This window comes from Lissotriton helveticus, chromosome 7, assembly GCF_964261635.1.
Source record: "Lissotriton helveticus chromosome 7, aLisHel1.1, whole genome shotgun sequence".
Lineage (NCBI taxonomy): Eukaryota > Metazoa > Chordata > Amphibia > Caudata > Salamandridae > Lissotriton > Lissotriton helveticus.
This window is the reverse complement of record NC_136068.1, coordinates 293,180,772-293,204,770: the sequence shown is the minus strand read 5'-3', so window position 1 is coordinate 293,204,770 and position 23,999 is coordinate 293,180,772. Positions and strand designations below refer to the sequence as shown.

At 47.0% G+C, this 23,999-nt stretch overlaps 1 protein-coding gene across 1 annotated transcript in view; it reads right to left on the bottom strand.

Moving 5' to 3' along the window:
- Positions 1-23,999, bottom strand: part of LOC144766744 (uncharacterized) — a 604,477-nt gene that overhangs the window by 161,672 nt on the left and 418,806 nt on the right. Inside the window, exon 11 of the mRNA XM_078650492.1 lies at positions 12,188-12,337. Within this exon, the coding sequence (XP_078506618.1) occupies positions 12,188-12,337 (150 nt within the window). The remainder of the gene's footprint in view (positions 1-12,187; positions 12,338-23,999) is intronic.

Sequence of the window (23,999 nt, the reverse complement as noted above, 5' to 3'; positions counted from 1 at the left end):
GCTTGTTTCCGGTCCAGGGAAGGCATGGCTTGGCAGTTAGGGCTGGACTGTTCCCATGAGGCACAGGGTCAGACTGATTTGCATATATCCATGTCTGAACTGGGGTGGCAGAGTGGGCTAAAGAACGGTGATGGATCAAACCCAGATCTTTTGACTGGGTGTGAGTGTTTGATTGATTCAGATGCTCCGTCCATCACCACCCCCTTTTGCACCGCTTTTGGCTGCCATAAGTGTGGCAGGGTATGCTCAGACGTAAGTCCCTTGCTCACTTTGCCACTGGATTCAAGCAAGCCGGGCTGAAGACGGCTTGAATGCCAGAAACCGGTCCTCGGAAGCTTGTTTCCGGTCCAGGGAAGGCATGGCTTGGCAGTTCGGGCTGGACTGTTCCCATGAGGCACAGGGTCAGACTGATTTGCATATAGCCCTGTCTGAACTGGGGTGGCAGAGTGGGCTAAAGAACGGTGATGGATCAAACCCAGATCTTTTGACTGGGATTGAGTGTTTGATTGATTCAGATGCTCCGTCCATCACCACCCCCTTTTGTACCACTTTTGGCCACCATAAGTGTGGCAGGGTATGCTCATATGTGAGTCCCTTGCTCACTTTGCCACTGGATTCAAGCAAGCCGGGCTGAAGACGGCTGGAATGCCAGAAACCGGTCCTCGGAAGCTTGTTTCCGGTCCAGGGATGGCATGGCTTGGCATTTTGGGCTGGACTGTTCCCATGAGGCACAGGGTCAGACTGATTTGCATATAGCCATGTCTGAACTGGGGTGGCAGAGTGGGCTAAAGAACGGTGATGGATCAAACTCAGATCTTTTGACTGGGTGTGAGTGTTTGATTGATTCAGATGCTCCGTCCATCACCACCCCCTTTTGTTCCGCTTTTGGCCGACATAAGTGTGGCAGGGTATGCTCAGACGTGAGTCCCTTGCTCCCTTTGCCACTGGATTCAAGAAAGCCGGGCTGAAGACGGCTGGAATGCCAGAAATCGGTCCTCGGAAGCTTGTTTCCGGTCCAGAGAAGGCATGGCTTGGCAGTTCGGACTGGACTGTTCCCACGAGGCACAGGGTCAGACTGATTTGCATATAGCCATGTCTGAACTGGGGTGGCAGAGTGGGCTAACGAACGGTGAAGAATCAAACCCAGATCTTTTGACTGGGTGTGAGTCTTTGATTGATTCAGATGCTCCGTCCATCACCTCCCCCTTTTGTACCGCTTTTGGCCGCCAGAAGTGTGGCAGGGTATGCTCTGACGAGAGTCCCTTGCTCACTTTGCCACTGTATTCAAGCAAGCTGGGCTGAAGACGGCTGGAATGCCAGAAACCGGTCCTCGGAAGCTTGTTTCCGGTCCAGGGAAGGCATGGCTTGGCAGTTAGGGCTAGACTGTTCCCATGAGGCACAGGGTCAGACTGATTTGCATATATCCATGTCTGAACTGGGGTGGCAGAGTGGGCTAAAGAACGGTGATGGATCAAACCCAGATCTTTTGACTGGGTGTGAGTGTTTGATTGATTCAGATGCTCCGTCCATCACCACCCCCTTTTGTACCGCTTTTGGCCGCCATAAGTGTGGCAGGGTATGCTCAGACGTGAGTCCCTTGCTCACTTTGCCACTGGATTCAAGCAATCCGGGCTGAAGACGGCTGGAATGCTAGAAATCGGTCCTCGGAAGCTTGTTTCCGGTCCAGGGAAGGCATGAATTGGCAGTTCGGGCTGGGCTGTTCCCATGAGGCACAGGGTCAGACTGATTTGCATTTAGCCATGTCTGAACTGGGGTGGCAGAGTGGGCTAAAGAACGGTGATGGATCAAACCCAGATCTTTTGACTGGGTGTGAGTGTTTGATTGATTCAGATGCTCTGTCCATCACCACCCCCTTTTGTACCGCTTTTGGCCTCCATAAGTGTGGCAGGGTATGCTCAGACGTGAGTCCCTTGCTCACTTTGCCACTGGATTCAAGCAAACCGGGCTGAAGACGGCTGGAATGCCAGAAACCGGTCCTCGGAAGGTTGTTTCCGGTCTAGGGAAGGCATGACTTGCCAGTTCGGGCTGGACTGTTCCCATGAGGCACAGGGTCAGACTGATTTGCATATAGCCATGTCTGAACTGGGGTGGCAAAGTGTGCTAAAGAACGGTGATGAATCAAACCCAGATCTTTTGACTGGGTGTGAGTGTTTGATTGATTCAGATGCTCTGTCCATCACCTCCCCCTTTTGTACCGCTTTTGGCCTCCATAAGTGTGGCAGGGTATGCTCAGACGTGAGTCCCTTTTTCACTTTGCCACTGGATTCAAGCAAGCCGGGCTGAAGACGGCTGGAATGCCAGAAACCGGTCCTCGGAAGCTTGTTTCCGGTCCAGGGAAGGCATGGCTTGGCAGTTCGGACTGGACTGTACCCATGAGGCACAGGGTCAGACTGATTTGCATATAGCCATGTCTGAACTGGGGTGGCAGAGTGGGCTAAAGAACGGTGATGGATCAAACCCAGATCTTTTGACTGGGTGTGAGTGTTTGAGTGATTCAGATGCTCCGTCCATCACCACCCCCTTTTGTACCGCTTTTGGCCGCCATAAGTGTGGCAGGGTATGCTCAGACGTGAGTCCCTTGCTCACTTTGCCTCTGGATTCAAGCAAGCCGGGTTGAAGACGGCTGGAATGCTAGAAATCGGTCCTCGGAAGCTTGTTTCTGGTCCAGGGAAGGCATGAATTGGCAGTTCGTGCTGGACTGTTCCCATGAGGCACAGGGTCAGACTGATTTGCATTTAGCCATGTCTGAACTGGGGTGGCAGAGTGGGCTAAAGAACGGTGTTGGATCAAACTCAGATCTTTTGACTGGGTGTGAGTGTTTGATTGATTCAGATGCTCCGTCCATCAACACCCCCTTTTGTACCGCTTTTGGCCTCCATAAGTGTGGCAGGGTATGCTCAGACGTGAGTCCCTTGCTCACTTTGCCACTGGATTCAAGCAAGCCGGGCTGAAGACGGCTGGAATGCCAGAAACCGATTCTCGGAAGCTCGTTTCCGGTCCAGGGAAGGCATGGCTTGGCAGTTTGGGCTGGACTGTTCCCATGAGGCACAGGGTCAGACTGATTTGCATATAACCATGTCTGAACTGGGGTGGCAGAGTGGGCTAAAGAACGGTGATGTTTCAAACGCAGATCTTTTGACTGGGTGTGAGTGTTTGATTGATTCAGATGCTCCGTCCATCACCACCCCCTTTTGTACCGCTTTTGGCTGCCATAAGTGTGGCAGGGTATGCTCAGACGTGAGTCCCTTGCTCATTTTGCCACTGGATTCAAGCAAGCCGGGCTGAAGACGGCTGGAATGCCAGAAACCGGTCCTCGGAAGGTTGTTTCCGGTCCAGGGAAGGCATGACTTGGCAGTTCGGGCTGGACTGTTCCCATGAGGCACAGGGTCAGACTGATTTGCATATAGCCATGTCTGAACTGGGGTGGAAAAGTGGGCGAAAGAACGGTGATGGATCAAACCCAGATCTTTTGACTGGGTGTGAGTGTTTGATTGATTCAGATGCTCCGTCCATCACCACCCCCTTTTGTACCGCTTTTGGCCGCCATAAGTGTGGCAGGGTATGCTCAGACGTGAGTCTATTGCTCACTTTGCCACTGGATTCAAGCAAGCCGGGCTGAAGACGGCTGGAATGCCAGAAACCGGTCCTCGGAAGCTTGTTTCCGGTCCAGGGTAGACATGGCTTGGCATTTCGGGCTGGACTGTTCCCATGATTCACAGGGTCAGACTGATTTGCATAAAGCCATGTCTGAACTGGGGTGGCAGAGTGGGCTAAAGAACGGTGATGGATTAAACCCAGATCTTTTGACTGGGTGTGAGTGTTTGATTGATTCAGATGCTCCGTCCATCACCACCCCCTTTTGTACCGCTTTTGGCCGCCATAAGTGTGGCAGGGTATGCTCAGACGTGAGTCCCTTGCTCACTTTGCCACTGGATTCAAGCAAGCCGGGCTGAAGACGGCTGGAATGTCAGAAACCGGTCCTCGGAAGCTTGTTTCCGGTCCAGGGACGGCATGGCTTGGCAGTTCAGGCTGGACTGTTCCCATGAGGCACAGGGTCAGACTGATTTGCATATAGCCATGTCTGAACTGGGGTGGCAGAGTGGGCTAAAGAACGGTGATGGATTAAACCCAGATCTTTTGACTGGGTGTGAGTGTTTGATTGATTCAGATGCTCTGTCCATCACCACCCCCTTTTGTACCGCTTTTGGCCGCCGTAAGTGTGGCAGTGTATGCTCAGACGTGAGTCCCTTGCTCATTTTGCCACTGGATTCAAGCAAGCCTGGCTGAAGACGGCTGGAATGCCAGAAACCGGTCTTCGGAAGCTTGTTTCCGGTCCAGGGAAGACATGGCTTGGCGGTTAGGGCTGGACTGTTCCCATGAGGCACAGGGTAAGACTGATTTGCATATAGCCATGTCTGAACTGGGGTGGCAGAGTGGGCTAAAGAACGGTGATGGATTAAACCCAGATCTTTTGACTGGGTGTGAGTGTTTGATTGATTCAGATGCTCCGTCTATCACCACCCCCTTTTGTTCCGGTCCAGGGAAGGCATGACTTGGCAGTTCGGGCTGGACTATTCCCATGAGGCACAGGGTCAGACTGATTTGCATTTAGCCATGTCTGAACTGGGGTGGCAGAGTGGGCTAAAGAACGGTGATGGATCAAGCCCAGATCTTTTGACTGGGTGTGAGTGTTTGATTGATTCAGATGCTCTGTCCCTCACCACCCCCTTTTGTACCGCTTTTGGCCGCCATAAGTGTGGCAGGGTATGCTCAGACATGAGTCCCTTGCTCACTTTGCCACTGGATTCAAGCAAGCCGGGCTGAAGACGGCTGGAATGCCAGAAACCGGTCCTCGGAAGCTTGTTTCCGGTCCAGGAAAGGCATGGCTTGGCAGTTGGGGCTGGACTGTTCCCATGAGGCACAGGGTCAGACTGATTTGCATATATCCATGTCTGAACTGGGGTGGCAGAGTGGGCTAAAGAACGGTGATGTTTCAAACCCAGATCTTTTGACTGGGTGTGAGTGTTTGATTGATTCAGATGCTCCGTCCATCACCACCCCCTTTTGTACCGCTTTTGGCCGCCATAAGTGTGGCAGGGTATGCTCAGACGTGAGTCCCTTGCTCACTTTGCCACCGGATTCAAGCAAGCCGGGATGAAGACAGCCGGAATGCAAGAAACCGGTCCTCGGAAGCTTGTTTCCGGTCCAGGGAAGGCATGGCTTGGCAGTTCGGGCTGGACTGTTCCCATGAGGCACGGGGTCAGACAGATTTGCATATAGCCATGTCTGAACTGGGGTGACAGAGTGGGCTAAAGAACGGTGATGGATCAAACCCAGATTTTTGACTGGATGTGAGTGTTTGATTGATTCAGATGCTCCGTCCATCACCACCCCCTTTTGTACCACCACATTATCACTCAGCACCACCACAGCACCACTCAGCACCACCACAGCATCAGTCAGCACCACCACAGCATCACTCAGCACCCCCACAGCACCACTCAGCGCCACCACAGCATCAATCAGCACCACCACATTATCACTCAGCACCACCACAGCACCACTCAGCACCACCACAGCATCACTCAGCACCACCACAGCATCACTCAGCACCACCACAGCACCACTCAGCACCACCCCAGCATCACTCAGCACCATCCCAGTATCACTCAGCACCACCACAGCAACACTCAGCATCACCACAGCAACACCACAGCACCACTCAGCGCCACCCAGCATCAATCTGCACAACCATTCAACAACAACTGGTTCAAATATGTTCTCTTAATGTTTCAAACTTTATTACAAATGTCACAAAAAGATGTTAATATTTATCTCCTGTCCTTGGATTTTCGTCACAATAAAATACACTGAACATAATCTTCACAAAAGTTATTTACAAAAGTTTAAGCTATTGTCATTATAAATTAAAATCACTTTTATTTAAGTATTAATTATTTAAAAAAATTAAAAGCCATTGTAATTTGTAATATCAATACAGCTAAGTCATGTAAATACAAAACATGTTGCATTACAAATGCTATAGGTGTCACATTTGCGAAAGTTATAACTATTGGCATTGTAAATGACAAAGATATTAATTTAGCTATTTTCAAAACCAACACATAAATAAAAAAAAATTGTCATTTACAAGACCAATAGCTCAAACTTTCCAAATGCGAGACCTATTGCATTGCAAATGCTTGTTTTTATATCTGTCAGTGCTTCCTGTTGAGGTTTAATTTTCGTGACAGGCGCCTCATAGCCTACTTGTCACTATTCTCTGACCCTGCTTCAAGGGTCAGAGCAGGGTCAGAGAATAGTTGCAAGTAGGCAACGAGGCGGCAGGAAGCACTTACAGTCTTACAGCAGCAGGTGCCCAAGTTGAAGTTAATTTCTTTGTAACGCTTTTGTAAAAGGTTACAAAAAATTAGCTTCAACTTTTGCACCTGCTGCTGTAACCCTGTAAGTGCTTGGCTGAAACTCGTCCCCGCTGATTCGCGGATTTTACCGCGATTTCACGAGATTCGCGGATCGCGAAATCGCGGAAAATCCGCAAATACCGCGAGCGGAACGAATTTTCAACCCATGCTTAGACCTGAATAGGGCTGTGCCTTCCCTCCACAATGCTGGCTCCACACCCTGTGGTGCATCTAGTCACTGAGCCCCCACCTGACAAAGGGAAGAGGAGCTGTGCAAAACAAAGTGCTCCAAATCCCCTCTAAACCAGTTCTGACTGGTATCCCCACGCCCTGTGCTGTGACACAAAGGGATTTACTAGTAAAAGTAAAGTAAAGTCCACATTTGTAAAGCGCACAATCACCCGTAAGGGTCTCTAGGCGCTGGGGGGCCGTCGGGAAGATTAAGCGAGCTATTGCCCAGAGTCACATGGTGCTGGGCTAACCTGCCACCGGAGCCGGGGATCGAACCGTGGTCCCCAGATTCCAGCGTCAGTCGCCCTGGCCGCGGCGCCACACCTCTTCCAACTATAGGGGCTGTAACCCCATGAAAATGTTCAGTCTTGGTGTGCTGTTCCTGCCGGGCGTGCTGCTGCTGGGGCCCAGGGGGGGCTGTCATGAGGGCTTGCCTCCCTGGCCCCTGCATTGCCCCTTGATGCCAAAAAGGACTTTTGGGGCCCCATTTGCTTTTCCTGACCTCCAGGACCTTAAAGGGACTTTGTGCTTTTACCCCTAGCGCCTGCGAGTGCTTTATATTAATTTGCCCTTCATTTTGAGGAGGAGCCTCTGTGCATTGCCCTTGCAGCACTGGGCTGCGAACGTCTTCGAGGGAATCCCCAGAATAGGCATTCCCCCATTATGCCTTGATTGCGGTGCCCACCCTGCATTTTTCTGCAATCGCGGGTGCCCACCCCGCTTATTTTTATATTCAAATTACGGATGCCCACCCCGCTTGTTGAGCGCAATTGCGGGTGCCCACCCCACTGCGTATTTTGAATTTCAAGGGAGCCCACCCCTCATTGTCACCCGAAGAAATTATTGCCGCTGTGGCCTGAGCCACGGCCGGCTGGAAGTCAGGCATGTCTGCCTGTGATGTGGGCGAGGCCTGCAGCAGGGCCGGAAGAGGCGCCAGAGTTGTGGGCCTACGCAGGGCTCCTGTGACCTGTGGGGATCCCTGTGCCAGAGAGGAAGTGCGACATTCCAAGTACCAGGTCCCAGGAGGTGGCCCAGGCGAAGAACAGAAGTGGCGGCCAAGGCCACCGATAGCAGTGCGTGGTTCCCGTGACTGAGGAGAGAGCCCCGCGTCGTGCTGGCAGAACCGGGAGAGGAGCAAGTTCTCAACACAGAGCCCCGGTGAGTGAACCTGCCGCAGTGGTGATTGGTCTGCCCTGCGTTTTGGCTGGAAGGGGATGTGTTGGACTTGGCCCTTTTGGCAGGTTCAGCCCTAAATGTTTTGCCTTAAGCTCTGACATAGTGGTAGTGATTTTAGCTCTCTGGGCACTTTAGCACTGTGGCCCAGTGTAAAGTGCGTGCATGCTCTAAGTGCGTGTGGTGAGATTGGCCTGCCCTCCCATAGGAATGCATGGGGGATACGTGTGTCCATGGTAATTCCTGGTATGAGAGATGTGTAGGGGAGTTTAGTATGTATGAACTCATGAGGATAAATGCTGCGCAATGGTGTGCGCAGATTTATAGTGACTGGTGGATAAATGCCACATTTTTCGAACTTGGCATTTCGGTGTACTGTGTGTCTGCCTGCCTGATGTGAATTGCATGTCTGGCTTATGATTGACAGTAGCTGAGAGTTGTGGGTGGCTCAAATAGACAGGGTGAGTCAGCCCAGCAGTAAATAGAGAGATCTGCATGCAGATGGGAGGGAGGAGTTGCACCTGGGACCTGAATAGGGCTGTGCCTTCCCTCCACAATGCTGGCCCGCCCCCTGTGGTGCGTCTAATCACTGAGCCCCCACTTGACAAAGGGGAGAAGAGCTAGGCAAAACAAAGTGCTCCAAATCCCCTCTAAACCAGTTCTGACTGGTATCCCCAAGCCCTGTGCTGTGACACAAAGGCATTTACTAGTATAAATATAGGGGCTGTGACCCCATGAAAATGTTCAGACTTGGTGTGCTATTCCTGCCGGGTAGTGTTGCTGCTGGGGCCCAGGGGTTGCTGCCATTAGGGCTTGCCTCCCTGGGCTCTGCATTGCCCCTTAATGCCAAAATGGATTTTGGGGCCCCATTTGCTTTTCCTGACTTACAGGACCTTAAAGGGACTTTGTGCTTTTACTCCTAGCGCCTGGGAGCGCTTTATCCTAATTTGCCATTTATTTTGAGGAGGAGCCTTTTTGCATTGCCCTTGCAGCGCTGGGCTGCGATCGTCTTCGAGGGAATCCCCAGAATAGGGATTCCCCCGTTATGCCTTGATTGTGGGTGCCCACCCTGCGTTTTTCTGCAATTGCGGGTGCCCACCCCGCTTATTTTTATATTCAGATTACGGATGCCCACCTGGCTCATTGAGCGCAATTGCGGGTGCCCACCCCACTGTGTATATTGAATTTTGAGTGAGCCTACCCCTCATTGCCGCCCGAAGAAATTATTGCCACTGTGGCCCGAGCTGCGGCCGCCTGGAAGTCAGACACGTCTGCCTGTGATGTGTGCGGGGCCTCTGGCAAGGCCGGAAGAGGCAGTAGAGTTGTGGGTCTATGCGGGGCTCCCGTGAGCTGTGGTGAGCCCAGGCGCCGGAGAGGAAGTGTGACATTCCAAGTCCCAGGTCCCAGGAGGGGGCCCGGGTGACGAACAGAAGTGGCGACTGAGGCCATCAATTGCAGTGCTGGGCTCCTGTGACTGAGGAGAGAGCCCTGCATCGTGCTGGCAGTACCGGGAGAGGAGCAGAGTCCCCACGCAGACCCCCAGTGAGTGAAGCTGCCACTTGCCCCAGATGAGTGGACCCGCTAGAGAGGGCGGGCCACTCCTACAAGGGGGCAGATTTGTTTTTAAAGAGCCCCAGAGGGTCACAGATCTTTGGGGGCAAGTTATGTTGGTGCCTGAGAGAGCCCCAGAGGTCCAACGCTTGGGACAAAGTCTTTTTGGGGTAGCGCACTTTGTATTCATCTGCTAGGCAGCAGCCCTGACATTCTGGACACAGGGCATCTGAGCCCCTTTGAGAAGGCCAGTTGGCCAGGGGGTGGGTGGGTCAGTGATTTATGCAATATTAAGTGGGTCAGTAAGTGGGTCAGTGGGTCAGTGTTTTATGCAATATTAGGAAATGTGATAAGTAGTTGGCCCCTAAGGACCCGCATCAGTGAAGGGGACTTCAATCCCCATCGAAGAACACGCCAGGGAGCACGTTTGCAGAATTTTGGGCAAAGGAGGCGTGGCCTGTTTGCAGAGTCATGCAGGGAGGGGAGGGGCCTCCGGCGAGTTGCCAGTTTCCATTTTTTTAAAATTTTTAATTTTATGGGACCCCTTTCCTGGGCCATTTTTGGCCCCGGGGACCCCATCCCCTGTGGCCTGACAGCCTTCATGTTTTTTGGGGGGGCAGCAGGGCCGCGGGGCCCCCCTCCAGAGGCAAATTATGGCCCCGGTGACGCCATCCACTGGGGCCTGGCCAGCCTTTTTTTTAAATATTTTTTTTGGAAGGGGGCCGCGTTGCCCCCTGACCACTTTTGGCCCTGAGGACCCCATCCCCGGGGGCCAGCCCTTAGCGTTAGGGACCGTGGGGGGAGCCCCAATCCCCTCTCGGTCCCAGACGGCTCCCAGTCTCCTGCGGGAGCCGGCTTTGCTTTTGCACAAGGGATGCTGCTGACATGCAGCTACTCTTGTGCAAAAGAAATCTGCTTTGCTTTTTGGCGGCGAGAGCAGGTTTCCTGCTCTCGCTTACAAAAAGCAAAGCAGGGTCTGCTATGACAGGGCTGAAGCAAACAGCAATGTCCCGGGGTGGGCACCCCGGAACACTGCAGGAGACGGCCCTGGGGGGGTGGTGGTCTCCAGGGCCATAAAAGGCTCCATGAGGGGGACCGTGCGGTCACCTTTCCACATGTAAATAGCCACGGGGAGGTGGTGGTCCCCGGGGCCGGGGTCTGCAATGGACCCCATTAGTCACATATTCGATGCCCCGAGAGGTGGTGGTCCCCTGGGCAGTGTGGAGGGGGGCTTGACATGATCCCGGCATTCAGTTAGAGGGATCGAAATGTCATCAAATTCTCGCACTCTCACACAATCATATACTTTGTATTAATATGTGCTAGGATGCTCCAATGTATTCTTTGTTTGCCTAATTGTTCGAAATTTTTCGGCCACAGATTTTCTTTTGCCTGATCTCCTTTTTGCTCTAATGATATGTATGTCCCCACTTGTTTGTTCTTTCACTTTTTTACATTAAATGATTATGTCCAGTTGGACAGACAAAATATAGTTATCATTGCATTCCTATATAATATATATTCTCATATTAGTTACCGTCTGTCATTGAGCACGTTTCTCTTTTTTGTTAAGGTCATGTGGTCTTATTGTACATGATAACCTTCTCCTTTTATGGCAATGTATCATAGTGTTTTGGGTATTGTATCATGAGGTTAAACAACTCTTTCAAAAACATCTAAGACTCCATCAATGTGTAGTCATTATACTTGTCGGAAAGTGGATTATTAGTAGTGGCAGATGTGCATTTACTCTGGCAATAAGGCCACTAACATGCTATAGAGCTCAGAACAGGTCTTAGAAAATGATTCCCTTACTCAACCCTTGGTATCTTGGCTGCGAGTAGGCAGGCTTAACATCAAAGACAGGTATGTAAAGCACTTAAAAACACCAATTCAGTTAATAATTAACACAAAACACACCCCATATTGTACCCTGGTGTGTGTAGGTATTTTCACTGTATTCCATGTGTGTCTTCAGCATAGCACTGGCCCTGGGCCTGCCTAGGCAGAGCCCAGGGTCAGTCAGAGTCAGTTATCACCAGTACCAGTCAGCAAAAACTTGGGGGGTGCCCAGGGCACAGAATGACTTTGCAAAATACTCCACATGCTACACCTCACCTCTTTTAAACTCATTCAAACTATTGCTCCCAATATCTCTAACATTCCCTACATCCCAACAAGAGGGTATTTTGAGCCGTTCACTTGCCGAAGTGAAGACGATTACATAAAATTGAATTTGTGAATACCAACTGGCATTATTTAGCATCTAATCTGACCAACTTCCTGCTTTCTACAGATCTGTATACCCTATTTACACGACCTGCGTTGCTGACTACCTTATGATCACACCATACATTCATAGATACCACATTATTTCCAGGGCTAAACCAGTTAAGAGCTGGAAAGTAAATTGGAAAAAAACCGATTTTGTGCCGATGTGCATGACTTTTGTGATGCAGGCACGTCATAAAATCTTAGTAATTCTCCCCTCTGAGTATTCTTTTGTAAAATTAAACCAATGGATGGAGTGTAGATTGCAAATCCGACTCAGTATTTGAGTGGAAGTAACCCCTGTAGTGCTGTACTAATAATTACAGACAACATAAAAGCATGCATGCATGCATGTATAGTGATTGAAGAGCGGAGAATAGGAGGAAGGTTGCCGGGTCAAAATGAATCAAGTGTCAGGCTTTCGGGGGTGGGACCCATTTTTTTTCTTACTTGCATGGGGCCAATGGCAAAAGTGCAAGTCTGCTCTCTCGTTCGGAAAAGATACGGTTTATACTTACCCCATTTGCTGTCACAATTTTTTCGGCTCCTGCATAAAGTACTAGGTTGCCGCTTAATTTACCGGTGATACGGCCACCTGCGATGGTCACTTGTGGGGGTCCTTTCGGAACGAGAAGCACTCTCGTAATCATTGGGACGTGGACGCCGGCCTGCACATAGTTAAGGAAAAAGTTACTTTTAATAATAACAAATAAGAAACACCCATGATGTTCTGCACTGTTTGATGCATCACATACCAAACACAAAGCTTGGGCCAAATGTGTAATAATGGAGAAAAGACTAAAATGTGCTTCACACCACATGATGTCTAGATTAATAAACCTGCAAAATGATCTAGGCTTACTCAAACTTTGCACCACAATACAATTGTGTGCAGTCATCCATTGATCATAAACATGTCGAAGTTAAACATTTTTCCGCATGCGAACAAAATAATTTTAAAAATGCTCTTACCATTGAGTGAATCCCTGAGTGAGCAAGTTTGGCTATTTATGTGCCAAACTACCTTTCAGCTATAGTTAAACAATCTGACCTAGATGTATTTAAAATATTATACAGCGCAGTAAGTAATGTTGCTACGTTGCACGAAAGCGAGAGAGCAGAACAGCGCCATATCTAAGATGCAGTACTGTTCTGCTCTCCCTGTGCTAACGCTCTTCTGGTTGCCATGCACTAAGGAAGATACCCTGAGTCCATAGTGCAAGGGGGCTGTGTGTGGTAAGCATAGTTTTTCTAAAGTAGGGAGTCTGTTACAATGCATAAACTATGCATTAAGAAGTTCCCCAATTTATATATGTGTGGTAAAATGCAACACACATGCAAAGAGGGGACAAACAAGGAGATATGAAAATAATTTTCCTCCTTAATCCTGCATCATGGAGGCTTTGGATTTTGGTGCAGATCCCTGTCTACAAATTTTTGTAGATAGGGATTTTTACCAAATCCCTGATTGCATAGGAATTTCCATGCACCACCCTTGGAATGCCCTTGGCGCTAAGTAGAGCAAAGCCACATACTGCACCACCTTGCGTTGATTTTCGTTCAAATATTGCGCAAATCAAGATATGGGTCGGAATGTAAATCGCACTACTACACTTTACAATGAGTTTCCATTAAAAAAGTAGCGCAAACCAGTGCAAAATGTTGGTAAATCTGGGCCTTTATGTCCTACAAAGTTAACTCAAACAGTCATTTAGATCTTAATGTCTTTTGATATTGTCAACTGTTATTGGATAAAAAATGATATGCTATTTACACCCGTTGACATTTTGAAACTAGAACATTGCTACCAGCTTTGAGGAATGCATGACCAACTAGACAGAGGAGAAAATATGTGGTTGTTTGGGAGACACTGAGCAGGGCCTATCCTTCCTACTTGTCCAATGACACTCTCAAGGGGGTTTGAATAATGGGGAGTTAGGTCCTCGGGACGTATGGTCAGCTGGACCCTTTGTAATATTTTCTGAAAAAAGAAGTGCTGGCCATACAGGGAGTTTTTGGGTCTCCTGCTTTTAGAGTGACAAATAAAGTTTTACTTCCAAATTTGTCTGGTATTATTTATTTTATACCCTTCTATTTTTTGTTTTCAAAATTCAAAAGATTCATTATACAAAAAAGACATACCCAAATACATTTATCATACAATTTGTTCAAAAGCATATAAGACACATTACATATGACAAACAAAACATATATCTAAATTTCATATATACATTGTGCATCACAATCATTAATCATTATTGCATTGGTTTTCTTCGAAAAGAAAAGTTCTTTATACTCAATAATAAGGAAAAATCAAATGGAGAAGAAAACAATCTATGTACAAAACAATACAAGTTAGACTGAGAGAATTAATCGCAACATCATTCCAAAACGAAGCTGATTATTTACAGCAGTTGTAAGATGTTTTATCTCCAATAGGCCGACGCGTTTCGAACTCGCTATTTAACTTTGTGTGTTCTCGTCAGGGCGTGATAACTCTATCCTGTTTGGGTTGGGCAAAATGAAAAAGGAGATGCCATCTCAAGGGGGTGGCACAAAGAATAGCATGTCAACAGTGTAATTGGAGCAGGTTTAACCTCTGCAGCACCCACATTTAGGCCCAGGTTTACAAAGGATGCTTTACGGGACAAACTGCTATATTCATGAAAGACCCGTTTTGCGAGTCTTTAATAGCGATTCATAAGGAATCGCTATTAAGGACTTGCAAAACGGGATTCATGTAGGAATCGCAAAATAAATTGTGATTCCTACATCTTCCTTATTTGCGATTAGCAAATTGCTAATCGCAAATAAGGAATAACTCCCCATTCATTCCTATGGGCAAAGGCCCATAGGAATGAATGGTGAGTTATTCCTTATTTGCGATTAGCAATTTGCTAATCGCAAATAAGGATGCGATTTCAAGGGTGCCAGGGGTGTCCAAAGGACACCCTGTAGCACCCCTGAAATGCAAATTTACACAGGTGTTGCGCACACACATGTCCAAAGGACATGTGTGTGTGTAACATGCAACTGAGAAAAATGCACTAAAGTGCTTTTTTCTACTTTTTTCGCTATTTACCACGAAGTCAGACTTCGTGGTAAATAGCGGCCAGAAATTGCGAATTCGCAATTTAAAATTGGTTAATGAATTGCATTTAAAGAATCTCAAATAGAGATTCCTTAAATGCAATTCCTCGCAAATATGCGATTTCGCTAATAGCGATTTTTGCATTTGGGATGATGAATCCCAAATGCAAAAATTGCGCTTGCAAAGGGCCAGATTCTGAGAATCTGGCCTTTTGCGAGCGCAATTAGCTTTCATGAATCTAGCTGTTAGGTCACCAAACAATATATACCAACTGTTATACTGGGAAAACGATAGTTCCCAGATGAAATGCTCAATCAACAATTTACCAACTACATGTATTTATTGATTCAACTAAAAATTGGTGGGTAATAACCCACGAAGGGCACACAACAAACAACAAAAGAGCAAAGCAGGCATCACCCAGGCCTCAAATTTACTCTTGAATACAACAGAAAAGAAATAGCTTTCTTAGATCTCATGATCATAACATACGATGGGGAACTGTATACATCACTGTATCGTAAACCAACACTGAGGAAGACATTACTCGCTATTCCAGCCATCACCCCAGGGCACTACGCAACTCCCTTACTTATTCATAAACAATTATTGGGGATGAGAAGAAATGGTTTCCTCAAGCAAGGCTTCTTTAAAGTTGGAGAGACACTTTCATGCAAACTACTTTCCATAGGATATCCACGGAAATTAGTTTTTAAAATCTATTAAAAGGTTTTGGTTCTGTCCAAGAGAAGCATTATTGACTCTCGGACAGAAGCACAACACAGGTAAGCTGATGTGTGTGACCACATTCATACCTATTTCACACCAAGGAAAAAAAATTATACTACTTCACTGGAATGAGATTAATGTAGTAAACCTCTCGCTTGAATGTCCCATTTTTGCATTTTCGCAAAAACAAGAGCATTAAAGATCATTTGGTAAGAGCAAGTTTACCCCCAGCTAAAACAAACAGTACACTCAATGACCTAAGGGGACTTAGGGGTATATTATCAAGGGGTTTTATCTCCGCTTTTTTGGCTTTAAAAGCCAAGAAAGCGGAGATAAAATTATCTCCCTATTACCAAGCTGTCGCTAACACCAGTTAGCGACAGCTAATAGGAGATAGCGACCATCATGGGCCCCACTTTGCATGTCAGTGATATTTATCACTAATGATATGCAAAGTGGGCGTGCCAAGATGTTAGCGACTGGAAACAGTCGCTAACATCGCTATCTCCTATTACCAACTTTTGGAGATATTTGCGCTAAGGGCGAATATCTCCAAAAGCTAACACCTGCCCTGAGCAGTTCTTAGCCATGTTATCCAATGGGAGGTGGATAACATGGCTAAGAGCATTTGCTCGATAATGCATGAATATCGCTGACTTTTCAGCGATATTCATGCATTGCGGGCGTTTTTTATCGCATTTGCGATAAACCTTGCTAATAGCAAGGTTTATCTGCGATAAAAATCGCCGATGTGCGGCGATAATTTTTGTCTCTAAACAAGTTAGAGACAAAAATTATCGCTAGTTGTTGATAATATACCCCTTACTCCTTTGGCTGGCCACCATAAATGTGACAGATGTAGTTTGCGCGAGTTTACTGTCGAGGCCAAAGAAATTGTATGCAAAAATGTTTAAACTAAAGTACCATATTTCTCAAATTGTACAACAGAAACAGCAAACGTAATTTATGCCATTACAAGTCCAAATAACTTGATCAATATCGGAAAGGGCACGCAAAATTCAGCGTGGAGAGGACATGCGAGAACGTTGTGGTGGAGATTTTACATCCATACTCAATAAGGAGGAACTCAAGTGGATTCTGAGGATGGACAGTCTGCAAGCAGGACTAAGCAAGATAGAGGACTGAACATCTTTGTTGTGAACTACACTCCTCCATTCATGTACTGGATCGGAATTACCTGCAGTAATACACAGACTTTCCTTGTTAACACTATTTACCGCTATTCCAATTGTAGAGATATGCTTTTAAAGTCCGTTCGATATTCAGTGTACATTACATAAGCATGCTGCTTCATTTTCTAACACATTTGCATCCTTAGATGGCTGACACAATTCGCTAATTATTGCACCCACTGTTTTATGTGTAATAGCTTTGTTTTGGATATGATATGTATTGAACATTTATGTTACTAACCTTGTTACTGCCAGGCTTGTGCAGCCCTATAAGTGTTAGTCACCTTGGTATATTGGTCACTGAAACCTAATTCTCCACTCTAAGATAGCCGCCTTGGTTTCTCTTCACAGTCTCCTTTGCGCATGCCCTTAATCTATTTCTATGGCCCAGCAATTTTATACACTGTCTCACGGTTGCCGCCCCATTCTCTGACTGGCATCAACCGCACTGCAAGGGGTTGCTTCCACACTAGGATCCTCTTTGTAATCGGCCTTTACGTTTCTCACTTCCTTTCCAGCAGATCGGGTCCAGGAGATTCCCCGCATCAGCCCACTACTCTGTCCCCAACACCGTCTCAATTGGCTGCACTGTCCGCATTGTCATTAACGAACTGAGGGGCATATTAGCAAGAACCTCGTTAAAATGATCGCCATTTTAGCGGCAGGAAACTGCTGCTAAAGCGGAGATAATGGGCTTGCTAATATGCATTATAGAATTCCAATAGAAGCCCAGTTTAGATGTCCTGCACATCTAACCTGGGCTTCTATTGGAATTCTATAACACACATTAGCAAGCCTTTTATCGCTGTTTTAGACGGAGATAATTTTAACAAGGTTCTTGCTAATATGCCCCAGATTGCGCCTACTTGTCCACTGCTGAGTCTCAAACACTTCCGTAATTTCTACACGAGAGTGATCCCATTGGTTATGTTAGATTGAATTTACCTCCTCCTCCCAGAACCTGCCTACTAATTCGACTGCCGACCTTCATGCTTATCATTTTTTACTTCCTTCCACAAAGCACCACTGTTATCCCAGACTGACAACTCTTTTGCCGGCTCAATTCCCACGCGGGCATCATGCTGTACACATCAAACTGTGTGGATTCTGTTGCAGGGTAACATGCATTATTCAATTATTAGACGTAACTAAATTATGGGTGGTTTTATATTTGTATCTTAATGTACATCCCCCCTTTTAGATCTGGATGTCTTATCACTAGCTGGAACTGTCAGCCTCGTTTGGCCATTTTATTTAATTGTTCTCTCCCTGATGGGTGAACATCCAAGGCATGAGGCGCTCTTTGGCTGCGCTATACTACAATTGACAATTCCTAGGCACCATATATTTTCACTCACCCTCCCACATCCTTCACATTTGAAGCATGTGCTCACACCTGCGACTCACTAAAGGACCCCTATACACCTCACACATAGGGTCTTCGTGCATGGTTGTCTTTTCAAGCATCTTCCTATTGGTAATTGATTCTAATTTTTTCCCCTCTCTCCCTTTTTCTATCCCCCTTACCTCTAGCCTACTTTTTCCTTACCAATCCAATAAGCTTTATTCGATAAATCATGTCATAAAAGCATGTCACATTTTATACAAATTCGAAAATGATATAAAAGTAAGTCGCATTTTATACAAATTCATTTACAATCATAAAATCTTGGATACATTGATATTTTTAAAAAAAGAGTAAAATGGTTAATTTACGTACAACAAACGTGGGTTTAGATAAAAACGGATTAAACAACAAGGACAATGCATTTGATAAAATATTGGATCGTCCATCTCGGGGCATTATAGGTTGGTGTATAATAAAATGAATAAACGCACACATTACTCCAGCAAAGCAAAACTTCAGACATATATGCCGGCCGTTTGAAAATCAGGTATTATGGAGGGAACGTGATCTAATGACCCACATCCAATTCAGGTTCTTGGCTACAGCTATTGCAATATACGGGAGGGTGTCATTGTGCAGTATTCTCAAAGCGATGCTACATGTTCTAACACCCAGAGACCTACAGATTGGAGATAGCCGTGCTTTGCGCGGAGCTGTGTAGGCTGGGCACACAAATAGGACATGAGCATAGGACTCTTCAGACATCTCAAAGAAGGGGCATATGTTATCACCCAGGCTTGCTCATTTTGCCGTAAATGTTCTTAAGGGCAATACCCCCACTCTAAATTGGAAGTACAACGTCCGGTCATGGGATTTAGAAATGATGTACCAATACTTCTCCAGGTTAGGCCATGGTGTGACTGCTAAATAAGCCTGAGTTAGAGATGAGCTGTCGCATCTGCTACAACTCTTGTGGTACACCATATCCCAGTATCTTTTGAAGGGAGTGGGATGCTCGTTGGGTTTTCCCAATAGTTTAGCATACCCTTATTTGTCAAAGATGCTCTTACTTCAGGTAGCTAGCTGATCTTGTGAAAGACATCTGCCTTAATTATATTGTTAAGGCCTCAGCATAAGGTAGCTATTCTGAGGTACTCCAGATTCTGCACCTATACAGAATGGGAGGCAGCCTGGCAAAGTTGGCCAGTGCTTTGCAGCAAAGGTCATGTAGCAATGATGATACCGGGGTACTTTATGGGAGAGCGGTGATATTATGCAGGAATTGGTTTTCAGCAACAGTGAGCTGTGACAAATTCTCAAAACCCTACATTTCTGTCCCATATAACACTGAATTCACCACTTTCATATTGTTTATTTGTAAGACAGGGCTAATTGGCTTGGTCAGGGAAGTATTGAACTCATTGTGTAGAATTCCTGACAGCTGTTGGTGCTGCAGGGTAGCGGTGTCTATCTGGCAACCCCTTTGCATGTCTTTTTGCAGGGTCACCCCCAAATATGTGAAGCCACTGACTTGTTCCAATGATGGACTGTCTTGAAGTATACCACTTGAAATGCTCTGTGTGGATTAAAAGCCATGAACTTGGTTTTAGTTACGTTAATTCCTAAGCCAGAGAGGAAACAAACTTTTTAAAAAGATGTAACGCTCGCTGTAGACCACTCAGGGTTTTGGAAATGATTAGCGTATCATCAGCGACCATCACAATTGTGATTTTAATACCTGCAAGAGCCCGAGCATCAGTAGGGATGGATGTTAGATGCTTGGCAATATCATTTATAAAAAGTGAGAATAGAGTGGGGGCCAGGAAACAGCCTTGATGCACTCCCTTAGCAACAGGGAAGGGTATGGTGACATTTCCTTGCATTCCCCATCATATCTGGGCAAAACTTTCCTCATGGAGGCGCACTATGAGGGAGAGCAGGTCAGGCGGCATCCCCAACTCCTCCAACACAGCCCAAAGCTTGCTCCGAGAGACCAGATCAAAGGCTGACTTGAGGTCAACAAAGGCAGCATACATGCTGCCCTTGCCTAAGACCTGGTCTATCGTGCTGACATGCTCTCGAAAGCTCGCCTGTAGGGGGGTGAGAATATCCTGGTCTTTGAACCAGTCTTTAACCTTTCCTAGCACCAATCAAGCAATCAATTTTTGTACGGAGTCAATTAAGCTTATAGGCCTATAATTTCCTGGAAGGGTTTTGTCACCTTTTTTGCACACTGGAATAATCTCAGACCCCTTCCAGGAATCAGGTATAGGTGCTCCAAGGGAAATGTCATTTGCTTGTAGCAAAATATACCTATTTCATTTTACCTTGTCATGGAGAAAGATATAGTCCGGAAGGCCGTCTATCCCCGGCGCTCTGCCCTCCATGATTGCACAAAGAGCTACCTTAACGTCGGTTACAGTGAAAGGCTTACTAGGATAATAAATGTCGGGGAGTGTTGGAGCACTAATCTCTGCAGGGTCAGCAGCATTTATGATTCGAAATGGCTAACCCTTTGGTCTTGTGCTACGTGGTTCTGCGGCTGAGGTCGAGATCTGTCCCTGCCCCATTTCACCAATGTCCAAAACCTTTGGGCGTTATAATTAGCACGTCATTCTGAGGTCCCGCCACCTACTTTCATCCCATTCCTTTTTAGGTCTTGCCTACGCAGCGCGCATGCGTTGCGTAGGAGGAGACCTTTAGGAATCGATTCAGTTTTTGGCCCAAAAATGTGCACCTGTTGCATTGCTTTCAATGGCAACGCATGCACGCTTGGCGATTCCCTTGTGGGAGCGAGCTTTGAGACCATCTGTTGTAATTAACAGTTGGTTCCTGCTCGCTCCTGAAAGGGAAACAGGCGCAGGGCCCCTCCTCACTCCCCTCCCCCTGCTGCCTCTTCCTCTCCTCGTCAAACTTGCGAGGCGCACACAATTGTTTTTTATAGGCAGTTCGCAGTGCTCACAAGCAAACCCGGGCTTCTTTTTCTGGAAAAGAGATTGTTTCACTGTTCTTTTGCCTATCTGTGCTCCGAGGCCGTTCAGTTGTCAGGTTGTGGGGCACGCTGTCCCCTGCCTGTCCTTACTGCTACCGTATCCTCTGGCAACTCCGCAGAAGGCACAAGCCACCCTGCCAATCCTGGCACCAGTGCTGTGAACTGCCATATGCCAGGGTGAGAGGCAAGGGAGCCGCATAGCTGTTCAAATCAGCATCCATGCCTGGGACCAGTTAGCGTGCCAGGCTGGTGCCTTCACGGCAGCCTCCAGCTGTCTGTGGTGGGTGTACCCCAAACTGGACTCCTCGTGCACATCCCCATCGATACATTCTCACCGGACTCCAGCTTATCTCTGTGGGGCCCCGGCTGTCATCATCTCTACTGCACTGTGATTGGCATTTCCCTCTGGAAACAAACTAACATAAACCCACTGGCTGTGCTGGTGCTAGTCTGCAATGCCCAGAAAGCGAGTGCCCTGGTTGGCATGCACCCCCTTGGTGTGACAGGCATCTTTGCCAACAGCTGGTACATCAGGGCAGGGGCCCAAATGGCACATTCAACAGTGCTGGCCTTAACCACCAGCCTCTAAGAGACACATGGCCCTTCTGGCCTCATCCAAAAGGGCAGAGAACCGCCGGGAGACATTGTGAGGGCTTCACTGTTGTGTGACGAGCAGAGAACGATGCAAACATCGAAGGATAGCACCGCCTGCCATCCTAGCCAGCTCCAGTTCACATAGCCATTAATCACGTACATGCCCAGTAGGTGCCCAGGCCCAAAGACACAGCCAAGCTCTACGGAAGAATGGATGGGTGAGGGGAGGGGGAGGTATGAGAAAACAGCAATGTTATAGTCAATAACTGGACAATGTTCAAGCAGAATACATACTCAGGAGAGTTCTTTAATTACTTGACAAAACAAGCACATTGTAAAAATGCACACAAGGAAAACAAGCATTGGCATATCCAATAGGTCGCGCCTTTGGGACCTTATAAGTGTTTAGGTATGCAGCACAATATCCTTGGTTCAGCAACATCAACTGTTGCATGGCTAAACACTTATAAGGTCCCAAAGGTGAGACCTAGTGGCTATGCCAATGCTTGTTTTGCTTTGACTTGGGCTTTCCTATACTTTAGCCTTGACATCCGCACACTAGAGGGCTCTTTTAACTTAATCGCATCCACAATATTACACCGGGCCGTTTTGCATTCAATATTAAACCAGTGGCACAGATTTGTTTGTGATGAACTTATAGCCCTACCTACTTTCATAAAAAGGGGTCGCAGTTTGGAGAAAAGATCACTGTGCGATGCGGTTACAGCCGCAAGAGAGGACCTCCAATTCAACTATTGTGTGCTTAATTAACGCACGATCTTTACCCAAGAACGCCCAGAACATTTATGATCTTATTGTGGAAACTCATCTGGATTGGCTTTTGGTCACAGAAACATGGCTAAAGCCGTGGTGCAATCCTGACCTAGCCATAGCCCTCCCACATAATTTTCTTATCCAACGTTTGGATAGACCTGAACAACGGGGAGGGGGCCTGGCCATTATCTACCGCAATACTCTTAAGTGTTCCTCCTATGAATTGACAGATATTAAGGGAGCAGAGGCACTAGCATTCTCTCTGGAGATTCACGATACGTTTGTCTTCTCCGGGGCCCTTATTTACCGCCCCCCCCGGGCCCTCATCGAAGTTCCTGGAAACAGTGGGTGATGCTCTGAGTGAACTAGCACTCAGATTCTCCCATTTTTCAGTATTAGGCGACCTAAATTTGCACCTAGAGTCCCCTAACGAACCTGGAGTAGGTTGTTTTATGGATATTATTGCTGTATTAGGACTTGCACTTGTGAACCAGGAACCTACCCATCAGGCTGGGCATCTGCTGGATTGTATTTGTTCCAACTCTTCCAGCCTTAGAGTTAACCCCCTAGCCCTCAGACATGGACGGATCATTTTTTTATTCCTTTTAATATTGTATGGAACTTGAAATCCATTATTAACCCTATGACGTGCATAAACAAAACTAAAACTAAACCTATCCCTGATTGGAAATCACTAGCCAGGAGACCTGATGTAATTGATAGGCTAAAAGACAATATACCAGCTCTAAGTGACCTTACTTCAGTAGATAATCAGCTTTTCGGTGACTGGATTGCCAGAGCGGGAACTCTGTTAAGCCCATCCAGAAATAACAACCCTAAAACTAGCAAGATCAAAAAGAATGCCCCTTGGTTCTCAATGACCCTGAAATTCGAGCTAGGTGAGGTCAGAGTACTGGAACGGAGGTGGTGCCGAAATTATGATGCCACCGCCCGTAACATCTATAGGGCAGCGAGACGAAAGTACCACGCAGGAATAAAATCCGCCAAAAAAACTCACTATCTACAGGCCTTATCTATGGCAGGCCAGGAACAAAAAGCAATTTTCAGGATTGTTAAGGACTTCATGAATCCATCAGCTCTATCGCAGAAGATTCCTCCATCTCAAGATCTCTGTAATGCGATATCTGACTATTTTGATAACAAGATCCTTGCAATCGTGGAGACTTTTCCATCAGGATCAACTGCGACTGTGGATGCTGAACAGATAGTAGAGATGACAACCCCCCCCTGCTTTGAGAAATTTGCTCCAGTATCTCTTGAAGAAACTTCCAAGGCTATCTTGGCTTGTAGATCGGGATCCCCCTTTGACCCCTGCCCCCCTTTGGCGCTACATACTTTAGTAGAGATGGTTAACCCTATAATCAATAGGATTATTAATTCCTCTCTAACAACGGCAAACATTCCTAATGATTGGAAGCTTGCAGCTGTCAATCCTCTCCAAAAAAAGGCACTTGCTGATCCCACCACCCTCTCCAACCTGCGCCCTATTTCCCTGCTACCCGTCCTGTCTAAACTGACTGAAAAGTTCGTCAATAGTCAATTGACTAACTTTTTGGAGAAGAATAACATTCTCCAGTTTAATCAGTCA